This window comes from Tasmannia lanceolata, unplaced genomic scaffold (genome assembly GCF_043159265.1).
Source record: "Tasmannia lanceolata isolate RefF3 unplaced genomic scaffold, GAP_Taslan_0.1 ptg000003l, whole genome shotgun sequence".
Classification (NCBI taxonomy): Eukaryota; Viridiplantae; Streptophyta; class Magnoliopsida; order Canellales; family Winteraceae; genus Tasmannia; species Tasmannia lanceolata.
The window spans coordinates 53,214,343-53,234,097 of record NW_027518680.1 but is presented as its reverse complement, the minus strand read 5'-3'; the positions used below and the strand labels follow the sequence as shown (position 1 = coordinate 53,234,097).

Here is a 19,755-nt window from a genome sequence, read left to right as displayed (position 1 = left end):
ACCTTCATTCTCTAATCTTATCAAGATTTCAGAGGATTAATTTTGTTTCTTGTATTTTTATATCTAGCTCTTGATGAACCCTAAGCCAACCCGACTCAACCTGACCCAATTTGATGGCGGGTTGGGTTAAGGTTGACCATCCTCAACCCGAGGCTCGAGTTGGGTCGAACTAGGGTTGATGGAATGCTATGTCCGTTTGGGTTAGGGTTGGCCTCAACTGAACACCACCCCCCCAGTGGAGGTCAACAACGGCCTTTAATTTTTGGATTCTACAAAAAGGATATATACATGTAAAATAATCGGTATCCCATACACAAGAAGGGATTTGCATGTGATGACACCCACAGCAGTTGACTTTTAATTTGCCTCATTCATTTAATTTTTGCTCACTTCATTGTTTCTTGCAACAGCAAGTAGTGAATCTCTATCTGCACTATACACAGATATCTAGTTCGTTGTTGGGTTTGCCTTCTTTCTTTCCTAGAGCACAAGGTAGGACACCAATGGCACAATTATTTGTATCCCCTCTTCTTTCTGCACTGTCTGGCATTTTGAAGGATCCAGCAATTCAAGAGATCAAATTACTATGGGGTGTTGAGAAGGAGCTTGAAAAGTTGGAGAACACAGTAACAGTAATTCAAGACGTGCTTGAAGATGCCGAGGAAAAGCAATTTCACTCTAAGGCCGTTGGGAAATGGCTTGTTAAACTCAGGGATGTCGCTTACGATGCTGATGACATATTGGACGAGGTTGCCACGGAGGCTCTACTATCTACATTCAAGTACGGAGTTCAAACAAGGAAGAAAAATCAGGTGCGAAAATTCGTCTTCTCTTGTTTCACTTCTAACAACCCTGTTTTATATCGACATGATATAGCAAGTAAGATAAGCGAGATTAGAGAGAGGTTAGATGTGATAGCAAAGGAAAGACATGAGCTACATTTTGAAATTAGAGATGGAGGGAGGCGTCCCCAAATCGAGGAGCGTCCTCGAGAAACTAGCTCTTTGATAAACGAATCTGATGTTATTGGTAGACAAGTTGACAAGGAGAAAATTATACAATTGTTGGCATCAGATGATGATGAATTGTCTGTTATTCCAATAGTTGGCATGGGTGGGCTTGGGAAGACTACTCTTGCTCAGTTAGTCTATAACGATGACAGGGTTAAGAATCGTTTTATGTGGAGAGCATGGGCTTGTGTGTCTGACAAATTTGATGTACGACGAATAACAAATGATATCATTGAAAATGCAACTGGAACCAGATGTCATCACTCAACATTGGATGCAGTCCAACGGCGTCTCCAGGAGGTACTGAAGGATCAAAGATTTTTAATTGTTCTAGATGATGTGTGGGATGAAAATGAAAATGAAAATCAAATTCATAATTGGGAGAGTCTGCGTGCTCCCTTTGGAGTTGGAGCAAAAGGAAGTAAAATTATCATAACTACACGAGATAAAAGGGTTGCAAGAACGATGGGCACAATTCCTTACCACCATTTGGAGGGTTTACCAAATGATGATTGTTGGGAATTGTTTACTCGGCGTGCAGGAATTTCAAATTCCCATCTGGAATTGGAGGAAATTGGTAGGCAAATCGTGAAGAAATGCAAAGGCCTGCCTTTGGCAGTAAAGACATTGGGGGGCATGTTGTCTTCTAAAAGGAATGTGAGTGAGTGGGCAAGCATCTTGACAAGCGAAATATGGAAGGATGAGAAAAATAAAATTTTACCGTCTTTGAGATTGAGCTATCATCACTTACCAGTGAATCAAAAGCAGTGTTTTGCCTATTGTGCCGCTTTTCCTAAAGATCATGAGTTTAAGAAGGACACGTTGGTCCAACAATGGATGGCTGTGGGCTTCATTCAACCCAAAGGAAGCACACTTCTAGAAGACATAGGTGGGGGGATATTTGATGATTTATTGCTTAGGTCTTTCTTTCAATATTCTGGTAAAGACTATCACAATGAGAAGACTTCAATATATGTGATGCATGACCTCATGCATGATCTAGCAGAATCTATCTCAGGTGATGAATGTCTTAGAATGGAACATGATATGTCACGAACCATCCCTAAAACTGCACGCCATTTATCGTGGATTCTTGACAAAGAGAATCCAATATCTTCAGAAGTATTGTACAAATTTAGGAGCAAATTTAAGAGCTTACGCTCATTTCAAGTGAACGTTCAACCTCCTAATCGCCCACCGATCATCATTGATGCACTCATGGAGTTGACATGCTTGCGGGTATTAAATTTGGGTGTCACTCAAATAAAAGAGCTGCCAGATTCGATTGGCAATTTGAAGCATCTACGTTACCTTGACATCTCTCACACGAAGATAGATAGGCTACCTGAATCAGTAACTAATCTCTGTAATCTGCAAACACTACGTCTGGCAACTTGCAAGAATCATCAAGGGATTTCTACGTTACCCAAAGGTATCACGAATCTAGTTAATCTACGACATATTGAGGTAGATCAGAGCTCTTTGGACTTGGCACATTCGATTTGTTTGCCAGGAATTGGAAAATTAACTTCTCTCCAAACATTGCCGACATTCATCGTGTCCAAAGAGAGTGGATGTCAGATAGGAGAGTTGAAGAACATGAGGAACATCAAAGGACGAATGGGCATTCGGGGTCTCAGGAATGTACAAAACATAGAGGAGGCAAAAGAAGCCAATTTGAAAGGTAAAATATACCTTAATCAATTAGTATTGGAATGGGATAGATATGCTTATTCAAAACATGGAATCGTTACTGACGAGATTGTCATGGAAGGCCTCCAACCCCATGCAAACCTCAAAAAATTACACATAGATTCCTATGGTGGGGTCAGCTTTCCAAGCTGGATAGGGCATCTCATCAATTTAACAATCATTTCCTTTGGTGGTTGTTTAAATTGCAAACACCTCTTACCACCTAATGGCCATCTCCCATGTCTTCGTGAACTTCACTTAGAAGAATGCCCCAGCTTGCAGGCAATTCCCAAAGCCAACGTTCTTCCCGCCCTCACAAAGTTGGATATATGTGATTGTCAAGAATTGAGTACCCTTCCGATGCTCTCATCTCTTCGTCATTTAGAACTGTGGTGGTGTGATGAGAAGATATTGAGCTCATCAGTGCCTTGCCTCACCTCTCTTTCCATATTAACTATCAATGGCTTTAAAAGCCTAAGATTATTACCACATGGGTTGCTGAAACCCCTAACCGCTCTTCAGAGTTTAACCATAGATTCCTGTAGTACTTTGGAGTGCTGGTCCAAGGAGGACTGGTTGCAAGATCTACCCCGCCTCCAACATTTGATGATCAATGGCTGTAAAAACCTAGTGTCCCTGGCAAATGGAGATGGTGGGCTTCCCACCACACTCAAAACTCTAAAAATCTCTGATTGTTCTAATCTCAATTTCATGCCAACTCGACTGGAAAATCTCACCTCCCTCAAAGAAATGAAAATTCACTCCTGTCCTAAGCTCCATTCCTTGTTTCCTGATGATGACAATAATGACTATAGCCTCCCCACTACACTTGAACATTTGGAGATTTCATATTGTCGTAAACTGGAGGAACGGTGTAGAGAAGAAGGCGGCCAAGATTGGCCCAAGATACAACGCATCCCCCACATTAACATCGATGATCATCGTCCAGGCAGAGGTGTTCACAGTCCAGGCAGAGGTGTTCACCGTCCAGGCAGAGGTGCGATCTCGCATTCTATTTAAATTTTCTCCACCATTACATTCTTATTATTGAAATTTCCTAATTTTAAGAAAAATTAAAAGAATTGTGCCAAGAAAGATCCTTCCACATGAAATACGCAGAAGCATAGATGGAGGCATCTGATAAAAACGATGTGGTTTTGATTTCAGGATTAGAATCAGCACCAGGCTGTGGAATTCAATAGTGGAAGAAGATTCTTGAATGCATGTGAGATTGAGGAAAGAATCGTTTGAATAAACTCAGTTTCTCAAGCCTCACCATCCACAACCATGTCAGGTAAAATAATAAAATTGAATGTGTATTTTTCATTTTTGTTAATCAAAATTTGAGCATGTTTACTTGCTAGTATTATTCATCATGTTTTTTGGTGATATTCCAAAGATTGTCAATTTAACTCAGGAATCATTAAAAATAAATTTTGTTTTGAAGAAGGTTTCAGAAAAATAAGAAGCATTGTAACCAATATTGTGTCAGATTATAAATGCTCATTGTTTTAGAACTAATATGTTTTGGCTACTGATGCATGTTTTGATAATTGAACCTACTCATCTTGTCTTTTAGTATTTAAATATTTGTCAAAGGTTATGACAGTTCTCAAAAAGTTCCCAAAAGTCAATCAAAAGATAAAAGATAAGCTCAGTTCGTGCAATTATTAAAACACGGTAATGCTAATATCAGTAACCTGTGATTTTCCTAAAATAACAAATATTCACGATCCTGTGATGAAATCTCATGGGTGAAGATGCTGTTGTTCCTTGCATTTCTTATTGGAGAAAAGCAAAAAGCAATTCAAGCACCCGTGAATTTAACTCTCTTTCTCTCTATTTCTCAATTGGAAATGAAGGTTGTTGAGTAGTCTTCCTCCTTTTCTCTCTACCCATTTTTATTTTAGTTTTCAACTGTTGTGGTTGTAAGAAGACCTCATCATATAAGTGTCCAGTGATTCCAGTCTTCTGTTTATTTCTTTCTTGAGGTGCTACTGGTTCTATTGTCTTAATTGGTTGTGCACCCTCATCAACAACTGTAATTAGAAAAAAAAATTTCAGTCCCACTATTAAATGCTAATGCCATCAAGCTCACCACCGCAAATAAACCATTCGGTTTATGTTCATATAGATGTGCACATTTCCTTTTGTTTTTCTTCAAGAATCTAGTTGTGTGCCACTGATTATGTGGTTAGGATTGGTTTATCACACTAAGTCTAAGGCGCCGCTTGCTATAGGTTTTACCAATCAATTTTCAGTACATAATCATTTCGTTGGAAATCAATTATGGACTCAAAACATCAATGCATGAATTGGGTTTGTTCGAAATTTTCATCTCTATTGAAAATTATTTACTTCTTGGTTGATAAGTTTGAGTTCTCTCATTGATTAGTTTTTGCTATTGGCGATTTGCATAGAAATTAGCTTTTTTTTATTGCGAAATGATATATTCGCCCTTTTTAACTTGGGACAGTCCCATCTAGTTAGGAGGGTTTGGGGGGGCGGGTTTGAATATATCATTTCCCTTTTTATTTTGTTCCATTTTACTGTTTGTGAACCTTCATTTGTCCAAAGGCTCTTTGATTATGTCGGAATTTGATCCAAATATGGGTAATTCTTGTTAGTAAAGCTTCTTGATGCATTTAACATTTATATTTATGGGTAATTCTTGTTGCATGTAAGTCTTGTGCTTTGTCTCACTAGAGTTAGATTTACATGTAGCCAAAGGTATGTTGCAACGTGGACTGGTATCAATCTTTAAAACTAAGAACACCTAAAAATAAGCATATCCATAGTATTTCAATTGGTGAGTTGATTCTTCAATGGGAAAAGAGTAGAGAGAAAAGAATTACATTTTAGGGTGGATATATCAGAGACAGGTTTGGGTGTACAATTGAACTCTGTAATTTTGTATTTTTATATATTATAAGATTGGAGGAAGAAGCTTAAAAAGAAATCATAAGTGATTACTTTGGTATTTTCGATTGTGCGTGAAAGGCAAGTGATCTTCTACCTTTTCCAATTACGTGCAACAAGTTTTCTTTTACTAAAGTATGTTATATTTATGTAACTTATGAAAAGTGATCCCAACATTGAATTTTATTTGACAAGAGAAATCTGTTTTAGATTAATTGCTTCATTTTTTATCATACCGATTGTTTATTACAAACTCAGATCAAGTATATAAAGTAACTTCTTGACATGAATTGCTCAAAAGTATTTTTTTTCTCTTGCTCAAAGAATTGACTCTAGAATTTGAACATATTACAAACTTTAACTCTTGTTAACTTTTGTACTCTGGATATATTTTATTAAACGTTGGATATGTTAAACTCCACATAAGTTTTGGACTCTCAGCCTGATTATGACCTGCCCCTCCCTGAGGGCTAAACATTAGTAGCATGATCATATTCTTTGATCGACATGGAATTACTTCTGACCCTTCTACAAGGTTTATATGTAGTTTTTATTCTAACCCTATGACAGGAATGATATATGCTATTTGTTTTCACCCTGCCACAGGGGTGATATGTGGTTTTTGTACTGTGCTGTTTCACAGTGATAAGTATGGCCATAGTCGTAAAGTATTTAGAGTTAAAAATGTGTTTTGACTTTATATTTTGGTAATCTCTATTATGAAATGTTTTAACTCACATGCTTGGTCCGTCTAGAAAAGGTTAGCGGTTACTTACTGGGCTATCTAACTCTATCTATATTTATTTTGTTACAGATGATTAGCTTGGTTAATTCACTCCAATGCTCGTGGGAATATTGAGGAGATTCTTGAAGGCCGTAAAACTTAATGTTAGAATTTGTTTAGAGACAAGACAAAAAAAATTTTAATTTGGTATTACTATGGATTTGCTATTTGGGAGTTTATTTTGTCATTTCCTTTAAGGATTATAATCTCATTATGTTTGGAGGTTCATATTTCTTTTTTTCTTTTTCTTTTTTTTGAGGAACTACGGATTTATTTTACTGAGGATTGTGACCTTGTTTTGGAGGATTGAGTTTATTATACTATTATTGATATGATTTAGAACGTACTGTTCTCTTATGAAAGTTTGAAAGGCAATTAAGACCTTGCGTGTTTAAGCGACCGAGCCCTATGGGCATGTGGTTGCTGCCAAGTCCTTGGTTTTTGTTGTCACGTCCGGGGTGTGACAGGGACCTATAAATTATAAGTTTACCATTGGTGGCCTGTGGAACCTACTAAGACTCACCAGCGGGCCCACAAACCATCCTTCATTTGGAAAGTGTGCAGAGAGATTGAAAGCCAACGACCCACTCTAAAGTCCACCTACACCTCTTGATAATTTCTTTGAATCCACCATGTATGAAAACCACATAACAAGTGGCCACCACCTGTGCTATTTATGAAAGCTACCAACTAGATACCTGTAAAGAGGGAACTCTAGAAGCATGCAAGGCTAGCAATACACATAACCATGCCCAAAAATTCATTAACTAAAATTCCATTCAATCCATTAATATTAAACTTTAAAACCACCATCAATGAGTATCGATCTCTCTTTCGCAACCTATGATAACATGTAAATAAAGGATTAACAAATCTGTCCATCACATGCTCACTTATAACAACTAGATAGAATGAAAGAAAGGTTGCTACTCATGGAATCTCCTTGCTAATTATATACAACTCCTGACTAGAAATCATGCTTTCTTATCTGAAACTCGCTCATTTAAATTATAGGGAAAAATACACTTAGACCCCCTATGGTTTCTGACACATTCAACTTAACCCCTAATGTTTAAAAAGTTACAAATAGACCCCCTGTGGTTTCAATTTGTGTAAGGTAGACCCCCTCAGTTGACGGTTCGTCCACAGATTGAAGGGTTAGGATGATCCTATGGAGCTCATTTTTTGGCCACACCCTATCTATGGCAGGGGCCACCAAATGAATGCTTTGGATCATCGAAACAATGTGGGCCCACTGTGTTTTTGGTACTATTTGGATTCGGGCCCACACTACCAAAAACACAGTGGGCCCACATTGTTTGGATGACCCAAAGCGTTCATATGATGGGCCCTGACATAGATAGAATGTGCCCAAAAAATTAGCTCCATAGGATCATCCTAACCCTTCAATCTGTGGACGAACCGTCAACTAATGGGGTCTACCTTACACAAATTGAAACCACAAGGATCTATTTGTAACTTTTTAAACATTAGGGGTTAAGTTGAATGTGTCAGAAACCACAGGGGGTCTAAGTGTATTTTTCCCTAAATAATAAAGGATACACGAATAGATCATAGAGCAAGTGACAGAAGAAATGATCAGGCCACATCAAGGATTCATTTCATAGAAGAGTGGCAAAGTTTACGGCCGGCTGCCAACTTGACGTGATGCTGTCATCAGGAGCAGATCTCACCGTTGGAACAGAGGATATTATCTATTGCTATCTTTGTTTTTATTTATTGCTATCTTTGTTTTTATTTGTTGTTATCTTTATTTTTATCTTTAATTTAGAAGTTGTTATATTTGTTCTTATCTTTAAGATCTTGTTTCTATCTTTAATATACAATCAATTCCTATCTTTAGGAACTTGCTTTTATCTTTAAGATACAATGGAGGTCTCTCTTCAAGCCTATATGAGGCCATCTCTGCTGTAAAAAAGTATCTTTTGATTATTCAATAAAGAAAAGCTTAGAGTTTTCTTTATCTTTGCTCGTGGATTCGAGTTGTCTCTCGTGGATTCATGGAACCGCAAGTTCGTGCGAGAATGAACAACCCGCCATCCTTTCGTGATGGCTACGGATTATCTTCGATCACTTCAAAGAAGAGTTGCCGAATGCCAAGATTGGGAGGTAACATCACATTTGAGATCATTTTATTATTATTTAGAGGAAGAAATCATAAATTGGGAGTCACCACCAATTTATGATGAATATTCAGAGGATGGATATTTAATCTTTCCTAAAAGTTCTAATGGTGATTTATTGACGTTTGATGGTGACAAAGTGACCAACAATTCACTGGAAGATGTAATCGATGAGTCTTATGGTATCCAAAATGAAGCAACAAAAGAAATTAGATTGGATATCTCATTTGGTGAACCTATGAAGATTGAAGAGATATGTGAATGGAAAAATTGTGCATTGATTTCGTCCTCAGTTTATATTGATCCTTTTTTATTAGATTCAGTGCCGAAACCTACGGTGAATATTTATGAATTCAAGCCCGTTCAAGTTCAAGATAGATTATATTTTCCTCTTCGGGATTATGAAGCAAGATTTGATCTTCGACAGTTTCAATTGACGAATGTTCTTCAGCACTTTAAAACTCGAGGACGAGTTTTGTTTTAACTAGGGGAGTATGATGCGGACAGAAATCACCAAGAATAGGTCGGTTCGTTGGCGTGGAACAAGTTTCTTATTTTTTAATTTGTGTTTTCGTTATTTTATTTGTAGTATTTTTTAGGGCATCAAGTCTTGGTCTTTTGGCTGATTTTGGTGTTTTTAGAAAGAATTTTCGATTACCTATCTAAAGAGCCAAAGATTACGCGATTTGGACTTGATTTGGCTAAGTTATAGATAGTTTTAGGATATGGTAGGTGTCTATTACGGGATTACTATTTTAGGTAAGTTTTAGTCAAGGTTTAAGTTTTATTTATGTTATTTTAGATGGACTGTTAGGATTAGTTGTTTGGGTATTAAGTTAGCTTTTATGGTATCTTTTATTATAAATATATGTTATGTAAGCATTGTAATGGACTTTGATTATTGAATGAAATTTGCCTTTAGGCTTTTAAGTTCTTTTGAGAACTTTTGGTTGCTTGGATTAGCACCTGCAGAAGTATTTTCTAGTTTCGCTCTGAGAAACTCAACTTCTACGGGATCAAAGTAAATCACATCCCCTTCGACAGTGATCGAAGTATTCTACCCCTTTTTCATTTATTTTATCAATCTTGCATATGCTGCTGCGCCATGAAGAGCGTCCAGATTTTTGGACTGCATCAGTTGGTATCAAAGCGTGATGTGGGCGTCATTGTAAGCCTCGAAGAACGTTATTATTGGCCTCAATTGAAGCATGATGTGGGCATCGTTGTGAGGAGATGTTTTGTGTGTCAGACGGCGAAAGGGAACACTCAAAACACGGGACTTTATATGCCTTTGCCGGTGCCTGAGACTATTTGGGAAGACCTTTCCATGGACTTCATACTTGGGTTGCCAAGAACACAGCGGGGCTTTGATTCTGTGTTTGTGGTGGTTGATCGCTTCTCGAAGATGGCGCACTTCATCCCATGTCAGAAGACATCTAATGCATCACAAGTGGCAAAACTTTTCTTCCAAGAGATTGTACGATTGCATGGAGTGCCAAAGACAATCGTGTCTGATCGGGATTCAAAGTTTCTTGCACATTTTTGGGTTACTCTTTGGAGGAGGTTCAATACGAGCCTTAATTATAGCACTACAGCGCACCCGCAGACCGATGGCCAAACAAAGGTAACTAATCAAACTCTCGGCAATTTGATTTGTAGTATATGTGGAGAAAAACTGAAAGAGTGGGACAATGCATTTCCTCAAGCAGAGTTCGCCTACAACAGTGCAGTGCATAGTTCTATTGGGAGGTCACCTTTTTCGGTGGTGTACCAAGCAGTGCCTAAACATGCTCTTGATTTAGCACCTTGTGGACCCCGATCCTGAGGAGGTGGCGAGAGGAAACGGGTCCCCCGTCTGTCCTTTGGATCATCCACGTGAAGGAGAGCTCTACCAAAGAACTCTCAAAACAGGTGCCACCCTCATAGCAGAGCATGAGTGACAATAAATGAATGAGATACCTCTTGATCCGGAGCCATGACTCGAAACCAAGACGTACCTAAAATAACTCAGAGTCGCTTTCCATGGATAGGCCATGGAACCCAAAAAAAAACAAATTCTCTGTGAAATGGATAACCATAAATATATATGGGTTCGTGCCTGATTACGGATAAGGAAGGTCCGAAGAGCATCTTAATCCGCCCTAGTGCAAGCACCTGGTCTCTTATGCCATTTATTATTAACTTCGAAGAGTTTTGGGCGAAAATCAAGTGAAATGGGAACAAATATCCCCAAGAGAACGTCTACCTAAACATGCATGACCCGAGGATAGAAATAACAAGCACACACAAAATAATAAAAAATAAGTGTCACCTAAGCATTGCTAGGTTATGAGTGACATGCCTAATGGGTGTCTAAGTTCTGGTGGATAAACACATGCATGCTACAGCTAAAGGTATAAGGTCTGCACATGAAAGTAAGAAAACACAACAAAACATACAACACAACTCGATATCACACACGACACAACACAACAAACCCTAGACTCTAAATGCTTTCGCCCGATTCTTTGGACGGTCTGGTATTCATCCAAAGCCGCTTACGTATCTCCGCCTCCACGAGAATCAAAGCAACGTAGTTCTTCGCGCCTATTCTAAACTATGATGCCTAAGACATCTAGACCACTAAACTAGACTCGACCTAAAAGACCAGACTCGTTATTAAAGCTTCTTGAGCGATATTTAGGTTCAAGTGAATTGTAGATTTTTAAGACACCCTATATGTCCTAACTAAATGTAAGTTTTTTTAACCCTAAGCTAATGCAAGTGGTTCCTATATCCTATGTGTAACTAGGCAGTAACCTTAGAAAAACAATGGGCTATCTAACGCATCCTACTCTAGTCATCAGTCGGCGATGTAGATCGCCAACTGACCGGACGGAGGTGTAACAGACTCCTAGCTAGGACAAACTCCTAACTCTAAAACAAACACAAAACACTCAAAACACACACAAACAAAGCACACAACACAACAAGGACAAACTCATATCTCTAAAACTCTCTATCTATGACAAAATCTTAACTCTAGAGGAAGATCTTTTCGAAAACATGTTTTATGAAAGATTTTTGTATTTTTAAAAGGAGTAAATGATTTATTTATAAAATTTGAGATGTTTTTTACAAACGTTTGACTGGACTTGGGATAAAGATCTCAAGCTGCCTACGTACCTCGTGGGAGAGGATCAAGCCAATGTAGATCGGAAACAAATTTCTAATTACCTTAAACTCTAAGCTTTCAGATTTTAATATTTTTTTGAGTTTTAAAATGATTTCAAATGTTTTTTAGATTTTCAAATGATTTCACCCTTTTAGTCAAAGATCCAAAGGGAACAAACAAAGCAACATCCTAGGGCCAAACCCTAGGGGTAACAGGGGAAACCCCTAAACCGGGTAAGGTAGTTAAAGACAATGAAATGATCTAAGATCCCAAACAAGCAAAGCTCTAATATGACTAAGATAGTCTCTAGCAATGGAGGAGTTGCAACAACACTAAAGAAAAACACCTATCTAAAATATAAACTTTAAAACTAAGGGATAAACTCCTAAACAAGCACACTAAACAGGGAGTATAAGTATGTCAAAGACACTCTAAAGAAGGAGCAAATGAGTCAAAGACTCCCTAATAACTCTAAAAGAGGGTACTATCAAAACATGAATAACAGACAAAAATGACATAACCAAGGCTCTAAATGAGACTGGGCAAGTCTCCTATGCACAAAGGACGTAAACAAGAGTGCTAGACTACTAACATGCCAAGTTGGTCTTCAACTAGTAGGGGGACAAGTTGAGGTATAACTTAGAAAGGGTTCTATACATGAGGCAAGTCATGCCTCCTAAGGGTTAACTCTATATCAAGGTCAAAGTTTACTCCCTAAGGGATAGGCTCTAAACAACAAGGCTTGTCTCCAAATGAGAACTGCCTTAATGAGACAGAGTGTGTCTCCTAGTGGGGGCTCTAGATGACTCTTTCATTGCCCTTGCAATGAAAGAAGGTTCTAATATCCAAAGGTACCTAAAAGGCTATAAAATCCTTACTTAGAGAAGAGAAAAGAATAACAGAGGGTGCTACCATAATCCGGTAAGTCCCTCTAAGAATGGGCTTGGGCTAACACCTTCATCGCCCTTACAATGAAAAAACTAATGTCTAAGGGTATCTAAAAGACTAAGAAAGTCTACTAAATAAAAGAGGGGAGTGTTACTTGGACTAAGCAAGTCCCATAAGGATAAACTCTCTATGAGACCAAGGTTTGTCTCCTAAAATGGAAAACTAACTATTGACACAAAACATGTCTCCTAAAAAGAAAAACACTCTAATGAGACAAAGTGTGTCTCCTAAAATGAGACTCATGGAATTTGGAAGGTCTAGACATGACTTGGAAGTGATCCTAGAAGTTTAGATGTCTAAGTTGACATGTAGCACTGGTTCCATTCATTTAGCATAAAAAAATTGAAACACTCTACACAACATGCAATTTTCACAAATAAGGCTCTAAAATAAAAAAGTAAATCATAACAATTGATCAATATATGATTTGTGACTTGCTAGTATGCTCAACATAATCAAAAGCATCCATTTGAATTGATCTAAGCTCAAAACAACCTTAAAAATGAAGAAAAGGCAAAATTTCCACCAAACATGCAATTTTCACCAAAAAATATCAAAAATGCCAAACAATTCATGAAAATCATTCAATATATGATTTAAAACTTATTAGCATGCTCATCATATCCAACTATAAGCGTTAACAATGATTTTACCCCAAAATATCCTTGAAAAGCAATAAAAGGCAAAATCACAACTAAAGATACAATTTTCACGAAAATGACCCAAAATGACAAGTAAATTATGGAAAACATCCAAAAGATGTTTCATGACTTACTACCAAGCTCAAAACATCCAAAAACAACCACTAAAAATGATTAGAGCTCATGTTATCCATGATTTTCAAGAAATTGCACAGTTATATCATATAGTGTGAAAAATGAAACTTTGCATTGAATTTTGGACCCCTCAAATATCAAAACCATAAAAAACCCTACTGATCAAAATTGTAGATCTCATCATGAGTGACATTCTCTCAGTTGACCACTTAGTTTGATTCCGGCCGGAAGTGGCCGGAAAATGGTCATTTCCGGCTCATCCCCATTAAAAATCACATTAGTGTTTCAGTTGAATTTCACGCTCAATTTTGACACTCAAAACATCGTTTCTGAAAATTTTGCTCAAGGACAAAATTTTAGGAAATCATTCAAGGAACAAATTTTTTCTTCTACGGCTCCAACCAGATCCGGCCAGAAGCAGTCCGGAAGTTACTTGACGCGATAAATTTCCAAAAAACTAAAAAACATTAACACATTGAATGGCTGAAACTTAAAAAGAGCATAACTCTCGTATCCTTTGACCAAATTAGGACCACGATACGCCAAATCGAAGATATTGAAAATATCTACGACTTTCATGTGTATCACGTTTCCGAATTCTAACTGAAATTTAGCGAAAAAGCACAAATACAAATCTGAACAGTATGTATTTTTGAAGTTTTTCAACATTTTACAAGAGCATTACACATCAAAACCCTAGATCTATCATGGATTTCACTAGATATTCACATCACACATATTAACACAGATATTTTTGAATTCCAAAGCCTAACACATCAGATCTAAAGGTTTTCACAAAAATCACCCAAGAATTCACCATTTTAACTTAAATTTTCAGCTGAAATCTTAAAATTGACATAACTTCTTCATTTCTTAGCCAATTTTGGGCCATTACACACCAAATCGAATATCTCAACGAGCTCTACACCTCCACAGGAGAAATTTTCACAAATTCTGATCAAAAATTGATAAAAATGATAAAAATGAGGCTGGACAGCACTTAGTTTTTCCATTTTCACATCGAAATTCAACTAGAACTCAAAATCTGAGGTGAATTGCTTTAGATCTTTATATGAGACATGTTTTTAAACATATTTTTGTAGATTTTTAGCCCAGGGTTACTAGATCTAACCATTTTTAGGCATTTTCCACTTAGATTTTCTATTTTAAGCTAGATTTTCAAAGAAAACTCAAAATCTACTAACCTTGGATGCAAAAAAACTAAAAACTCTATATTTTGATGTGAATTCCATCAACCTTGAGCTTCTCCTTTGATTTTCTCCCTTGCTAGCTCTTTTTCTTCTTCTTTTTCTCTCTTTTTCTCACTTTCTCTCTCTAGAATTCTCTCTCTCTCTCTAGAATCTTCTCTCTCTAGAAAGCTCTCTCTCTCCCTCTCTCTAAAATTAGATTAAGAACCCCCTTTTTTTGCAAATGAGAGCCCAATGCTCTATTTATAGAGGTTTTCATTAATTCTCCCCCCCCATTAGTTTATAGGACAACCCATTTTCAAAAATTTTGCTTTGGTTTTGGTTGCAAAAGGGTGACCATTTGGAAAAAGCTTAATGAAAAATTAACTAAAAGAAACTTTTGCCCCTTAAGTTACCTTGGACGACCCACTATTCATGTATATTTTGTGTTTTAACCTAAAAAAATGGGTAATTTCAAGTAAAACTTTTCATGGGCGACATTACAGGGATAATACAACCCATTTTCTGCTCTAGTGTAAAAATTGGTTAGCTTACAGGATATTTCACTCCCCTTTTGCGCTTTCTAACTCGGCTCGTCTTATGAGGCAATTCTTGGCGGATTTTGACAAAATTTTACGGGGACCTAATTGGGATCCTAAACTGCTCTAGGGACAAATTTGGGACTCTAGTTCACCTATTTAATAAGATTTTTAATCAAACATGGTTATTTAGGGTTCGGTCAAAATGGGGTGTCTACACACCGTTACCAAGCTTCCGGGAGGAAGTGTCGTTGCTGAGAATCTAGTTGAGCAAATCAAAAAAATCCAAGCTGAAGTTAAGCGAAGGTTGGAGAAGTCCAATGCCAAATTTAAAGCTGTAGCTGACATGCACCGTAGAAAGAAAATTTTTGAAGAAGGCGACCTACTCATGGTATATTTACGCAAGGAAAGACTTCCCGTTGGCTCGTATAACAAATTGAAACCGAAGAAGTATGGCCCATTTGAAATCGTGCGCAAGGTCAATGACAACGCTTATGTGGTAAACCTTCCACACTATTGGAACATGTCTAGGACTTTCAATGTGGCTGACTTATTTGAGTATCATGGACCCGAAGAGCCCCTATATCCAAATAGCAACTCGAGGACGAGTTCCTTTTCAAGGGGGAGAGAATGATGCAGTCATCAGGAGCAGATCTCACCATTGGATCAGAGGATATTATCTATTGCTATCTTTGTTTTTATATATTGCTATCATTGTTTTTATCTTTAATTTAGAAGTTGTTATATTTGTTCCTATCTTTAAGATCTTGTTTCTATCTTTAAGATACAATCAATTCCTATCTTTAGGAACTTGCTTCTATCTTTAAGATACAATGGATATCTCTCTTCAAGCCTATATGAGGCCATCTCTGCTGTAATAAAGCATCTTTTGATTATTCAATAAAGAAAAGCTTAGAGTTTTCTCTATCTTTGCTCGTGGATTCGAGTTGTCTCTCGTGGATTCGAGGAACCACAAGTTCATGCGAGAACGAACAACCCGCCATCATTTCCACCCTGCGTTATGACGCCAACCCTCCTCCTTTATCCTGGCTTGGGACAGGCTGTGAAAAATACAGGCGATGTATCAAAAGGTCAAAATTGATACACACGGTCAAGGGTCAATAATACAAAGCACAACCAATTGAGGGTGTCTATGTTTCAATGTTCAAAGTATGAATTCAAAGGGGTTTAATGTAGATATCAATACGAGTGTTTGATGCATCATGGGTTCACAAGAGCTTAATTTATTAAATCTATAATTGTCAGTGTATTATGCATTCCCCGCTGCGGGACCACAAATATGTCAGTGCATTATGCATTACCCATTTATAGGGTCTATAATTGGCCAATAAGTTCACACTGCCAAAGTATTATGCATTCCCCAATGGCAAAGGGTCCACAAATAAACAAAGCTTCCCAAGAGGTCAATAGTTCACATAGTTCGATATTCACAATTCAATGGTTCGATGTTCACAATTCAATGGTTCAATATTCAATATGGTTCGAAAGTTCAAAAGTTCAATGTTATAATCGAAAGAGTATAAGAACAAAGTTATACTCAACACAATCACAAATCGATGTATCATTCAATTCAGTTAGATTGCGGAAATCAAGGCTCACTATCAGATGGATAAACAATAGAATCTCATAGCATTTCAGAAAATAACCCATTAGAATAACCCGTATTACTCACCTCGATTGGAGATCTGAAGTTGTCTCTAAGTTGTTGTTTCGATCACCTACAAATATAGTTCACATGCCTCAATACTAATCTCATATTAAACGGGTTAAATTTTTAACGTTATGAGTCTCTATGGCCTCCGAAGAAGCCATTCTAGATGCTAGATCAATGGCACAATTGCCCAAAAGTCCTAAATCAAGTCTCCAGAAACATCATGTTCAGAAGCCCGACTAGTCGGGGTTCGGGGAGGACCCTCTTCGGGCGCCCAACAAGTTAGGTTCGGGAGTCTGAGGACCACACTGAGAACAAGTTCAGAAATTCAAGCTCTCGGGTATTGACCACAGTCAGGTTCAGACATCCGAGACCGCCCTTCGAGCGCCTGACAAGTAAGGTTCGGGCATCCAAGCACTACCCTGAGAATAAAACCCAAAAATCCACACTCTCGGTTACCTGCTGCAGGCGTATTCGGGCGTCCGAGTCGGTCGTACTAGACCACCCTTCGAGCACCCGAGTAATCCCTTTCAGGCATCCGAAGCCGCGAGACTGGGTTTTCTCGCGAATTGCCAACTATTACCCGATTTACATCCAACTTCAAAAAACTCATAACTTGATCGCTTGTACTCCGATTCGTGCAAGGTTGGATCGGATGGACTCCTCATGACAAGGCGGATCCATCAAACTTTATGTCACGCTCCAAAACTCATTGGATCAAAGATGAAAAACAACTTAGGTTTTTTATTAAAATTTTCCAAAAATAATATTTCCAATCAATAAATGAGGTTAGGATCATCCCATCAAGTTAGGGACAATGATTTAGGACTTGTATTCGATGGTTGGATGAACGGACCGATCACATCGGAATGGTTCAGCAGTACGATGGTCTTTTTAGAATTTTTCATATAAAATATATAGATATAGCAATATAAATTATTTATAGAAAGTGATGTCACTGCTTGATTGCACGAAAGCCGGAATGGCTTAGGGGTTTTGCTTGGCATTTGGGATCCATGTCAACAAAATCTCGTGTTTGGTTGCCAATATAGCATTGAAATCCCTGAAGACTACCAGAGATGTCTCTTGGTTAATCATTGCATGTTTGTTGATGTGTCACCCTTGTCTCCTCCCACAGAAATCCAAGCCAAAATCCACAAAAGGTAGTTTTTTGCTTGGATTTCTTAGGAACGATGCTCTCTCTCTCTCTCTCTCTCTCTCTCTCTCTCTCTCTCTCTCTCTCTCTCAATATTGGTAATGACACTCCCTACCACTACTCTACGAGGTTGACAACCAAACACTACGCACCACTATTCTAGAAGGTAAGTTCCAGCTAAATTCAATGCTTGCTTTCTCCCTGCTGACTACTTATGCCATTACTCTACGAGGTAAATACCTGAGAAATTAAACATCATAATTTGTATTTTTAGTTATAAAATTGGATTATATTTGTCTCGGTATTGCCTAGTAACAAAAGCCAAGGATATTTTCTGGAACAAAGTGGAATAGTGAACATATTTTTCTTTTTTCAAAAACAAGAAAATCATTGTATAGGCAATATACCAAAACTGGTCATTCCTCATGCAAAAGCATTGTATAGACAACATCCAAAAAGGGACCATCCTCATGCAATCTGAACCGTCTAACCAATGTATAGACTATCATCTTGAATCTGATGGTTCGGATCGATTGGAGTTTACATGGAACAATCCGTGGATAGGCGATACACCAAATTATAATATATACGCGTGGGAGAATACGTGCTACAAACACAAATGCAAGACAAGTGAGGGTGTAATAGAGTTGAGACATTCTTCAATGCACTACATGCATCCTCTATATAATAATATTCATATATTTTTCTAATGAAAGATGCAAAGTAACACTAAAAGTTTCATTAGTTTATAATTAGTTTAATATAAAATCTGATTCTCATAGATTTAGAGGATGTTCTGGTTGGAAATATAATTCAACTAGTGGTCCCACCTAAGTTGGCCTTATCTTTTATCCTCTTGTAGAAAGTTTTTGAACGAGTGGGAGTCCTTTGGTTACTGTCCTCTTTTAGTTGAGATAGAATATGTTATTAACTACAAGCTATTTTATAGGGGATGAAGTATAGCGTTTCTAGTTTATAGGAAATTGAATTTATCATGAGTTGTGTAGTTCGGCTGAGAAAGTAAGAAACCTATGTTTTTTTTAGTAGTTACTATGACGTCAGTAAGGCTATTTAAAAAAGGCTTGTTGTGGTTATTTGATACAATTGAGAAATAAAATTCCAAACAAAAGTGTATTCTTGCTCTTCTCCTATCTTGGTTTTCCCTCTTTAGTTTCAACAAAGTGGTATACAAAAGTTCTTAGGATTTCCATAGAGCAGAAACGTGTGGGATTCAAGAAAACACCGGCAAGGGTGCGGTAAGTTTGCAACATGGCAGGTAACACCAATTCTTCAAATTTTCATCAAAGTGTTCATTTATTTAAAGGTGATAATTTCCAATTTTGGCCAATTAAGATGAAGACATTATTTATGTCTTATGAATTATGGGAATTGGTGGAGAATGGGTATGAAAATTTTGCAGAACAGGAAAGATTGACCGCAGCACAAAAGAACAAATTGAAGGAGAGCAAAAAGAAAGATGCAATGGCTCTTTTCCTCATCCAACAAGCTATGGCTGAACCAATATTTCCAAGGATTATGGCTGCAACTACATCAAAAGAAGCATGGGATTTGCTTCAAGAAGAATATCAAGGTACTACGAAGGTAATCTATTTTAAGTTACAAACCCTTCATCGTGATTTTGAGAATTTGATTATGAAAAATTCTGAATCAATTCAAGTTTTTTTCTCAAGAGTTAGTTCTATTGTAAATCAAATAAGAGCTTATGGGGAAAAATTATATGATCAAAAAATTGTTGAAATAGTGTTACGGAGTC

At 37.5% G+C, this 19,755-nt stretch overlaps 1 protein-coding gene across 1 annotated transcript; it reads left to right on the top strand.

Moving 5' to 3' along the window:
- Positions 1 to 312: 312 nt before the first annotated feature.
- LOC143869897 (putative disease resistance protein RGA3) lies at positions 313 to 6,667 on the top strand. The gene is made up of 3 exons (XM_077376455.1): positions 313 to 3,699; positions 3,870 to 3,996; positions 6,436 to 6,667. Exons 1-2 carry the CDS (start codon positions 504 to 506, stop codon positions 3,902 to 3,904), a joined length of 3,231 nt encoding a protein of 1,076 aa, XP_077232570.1. The 5' UTR covers positions 313 to 503; the 3' UTR covers positions 3,905 to 3,996; positions 6,436 to 6,667.
- The last annotated feature ends 13,088 nt before the right edge of the window (positions 6,668 to 19,755 follow it).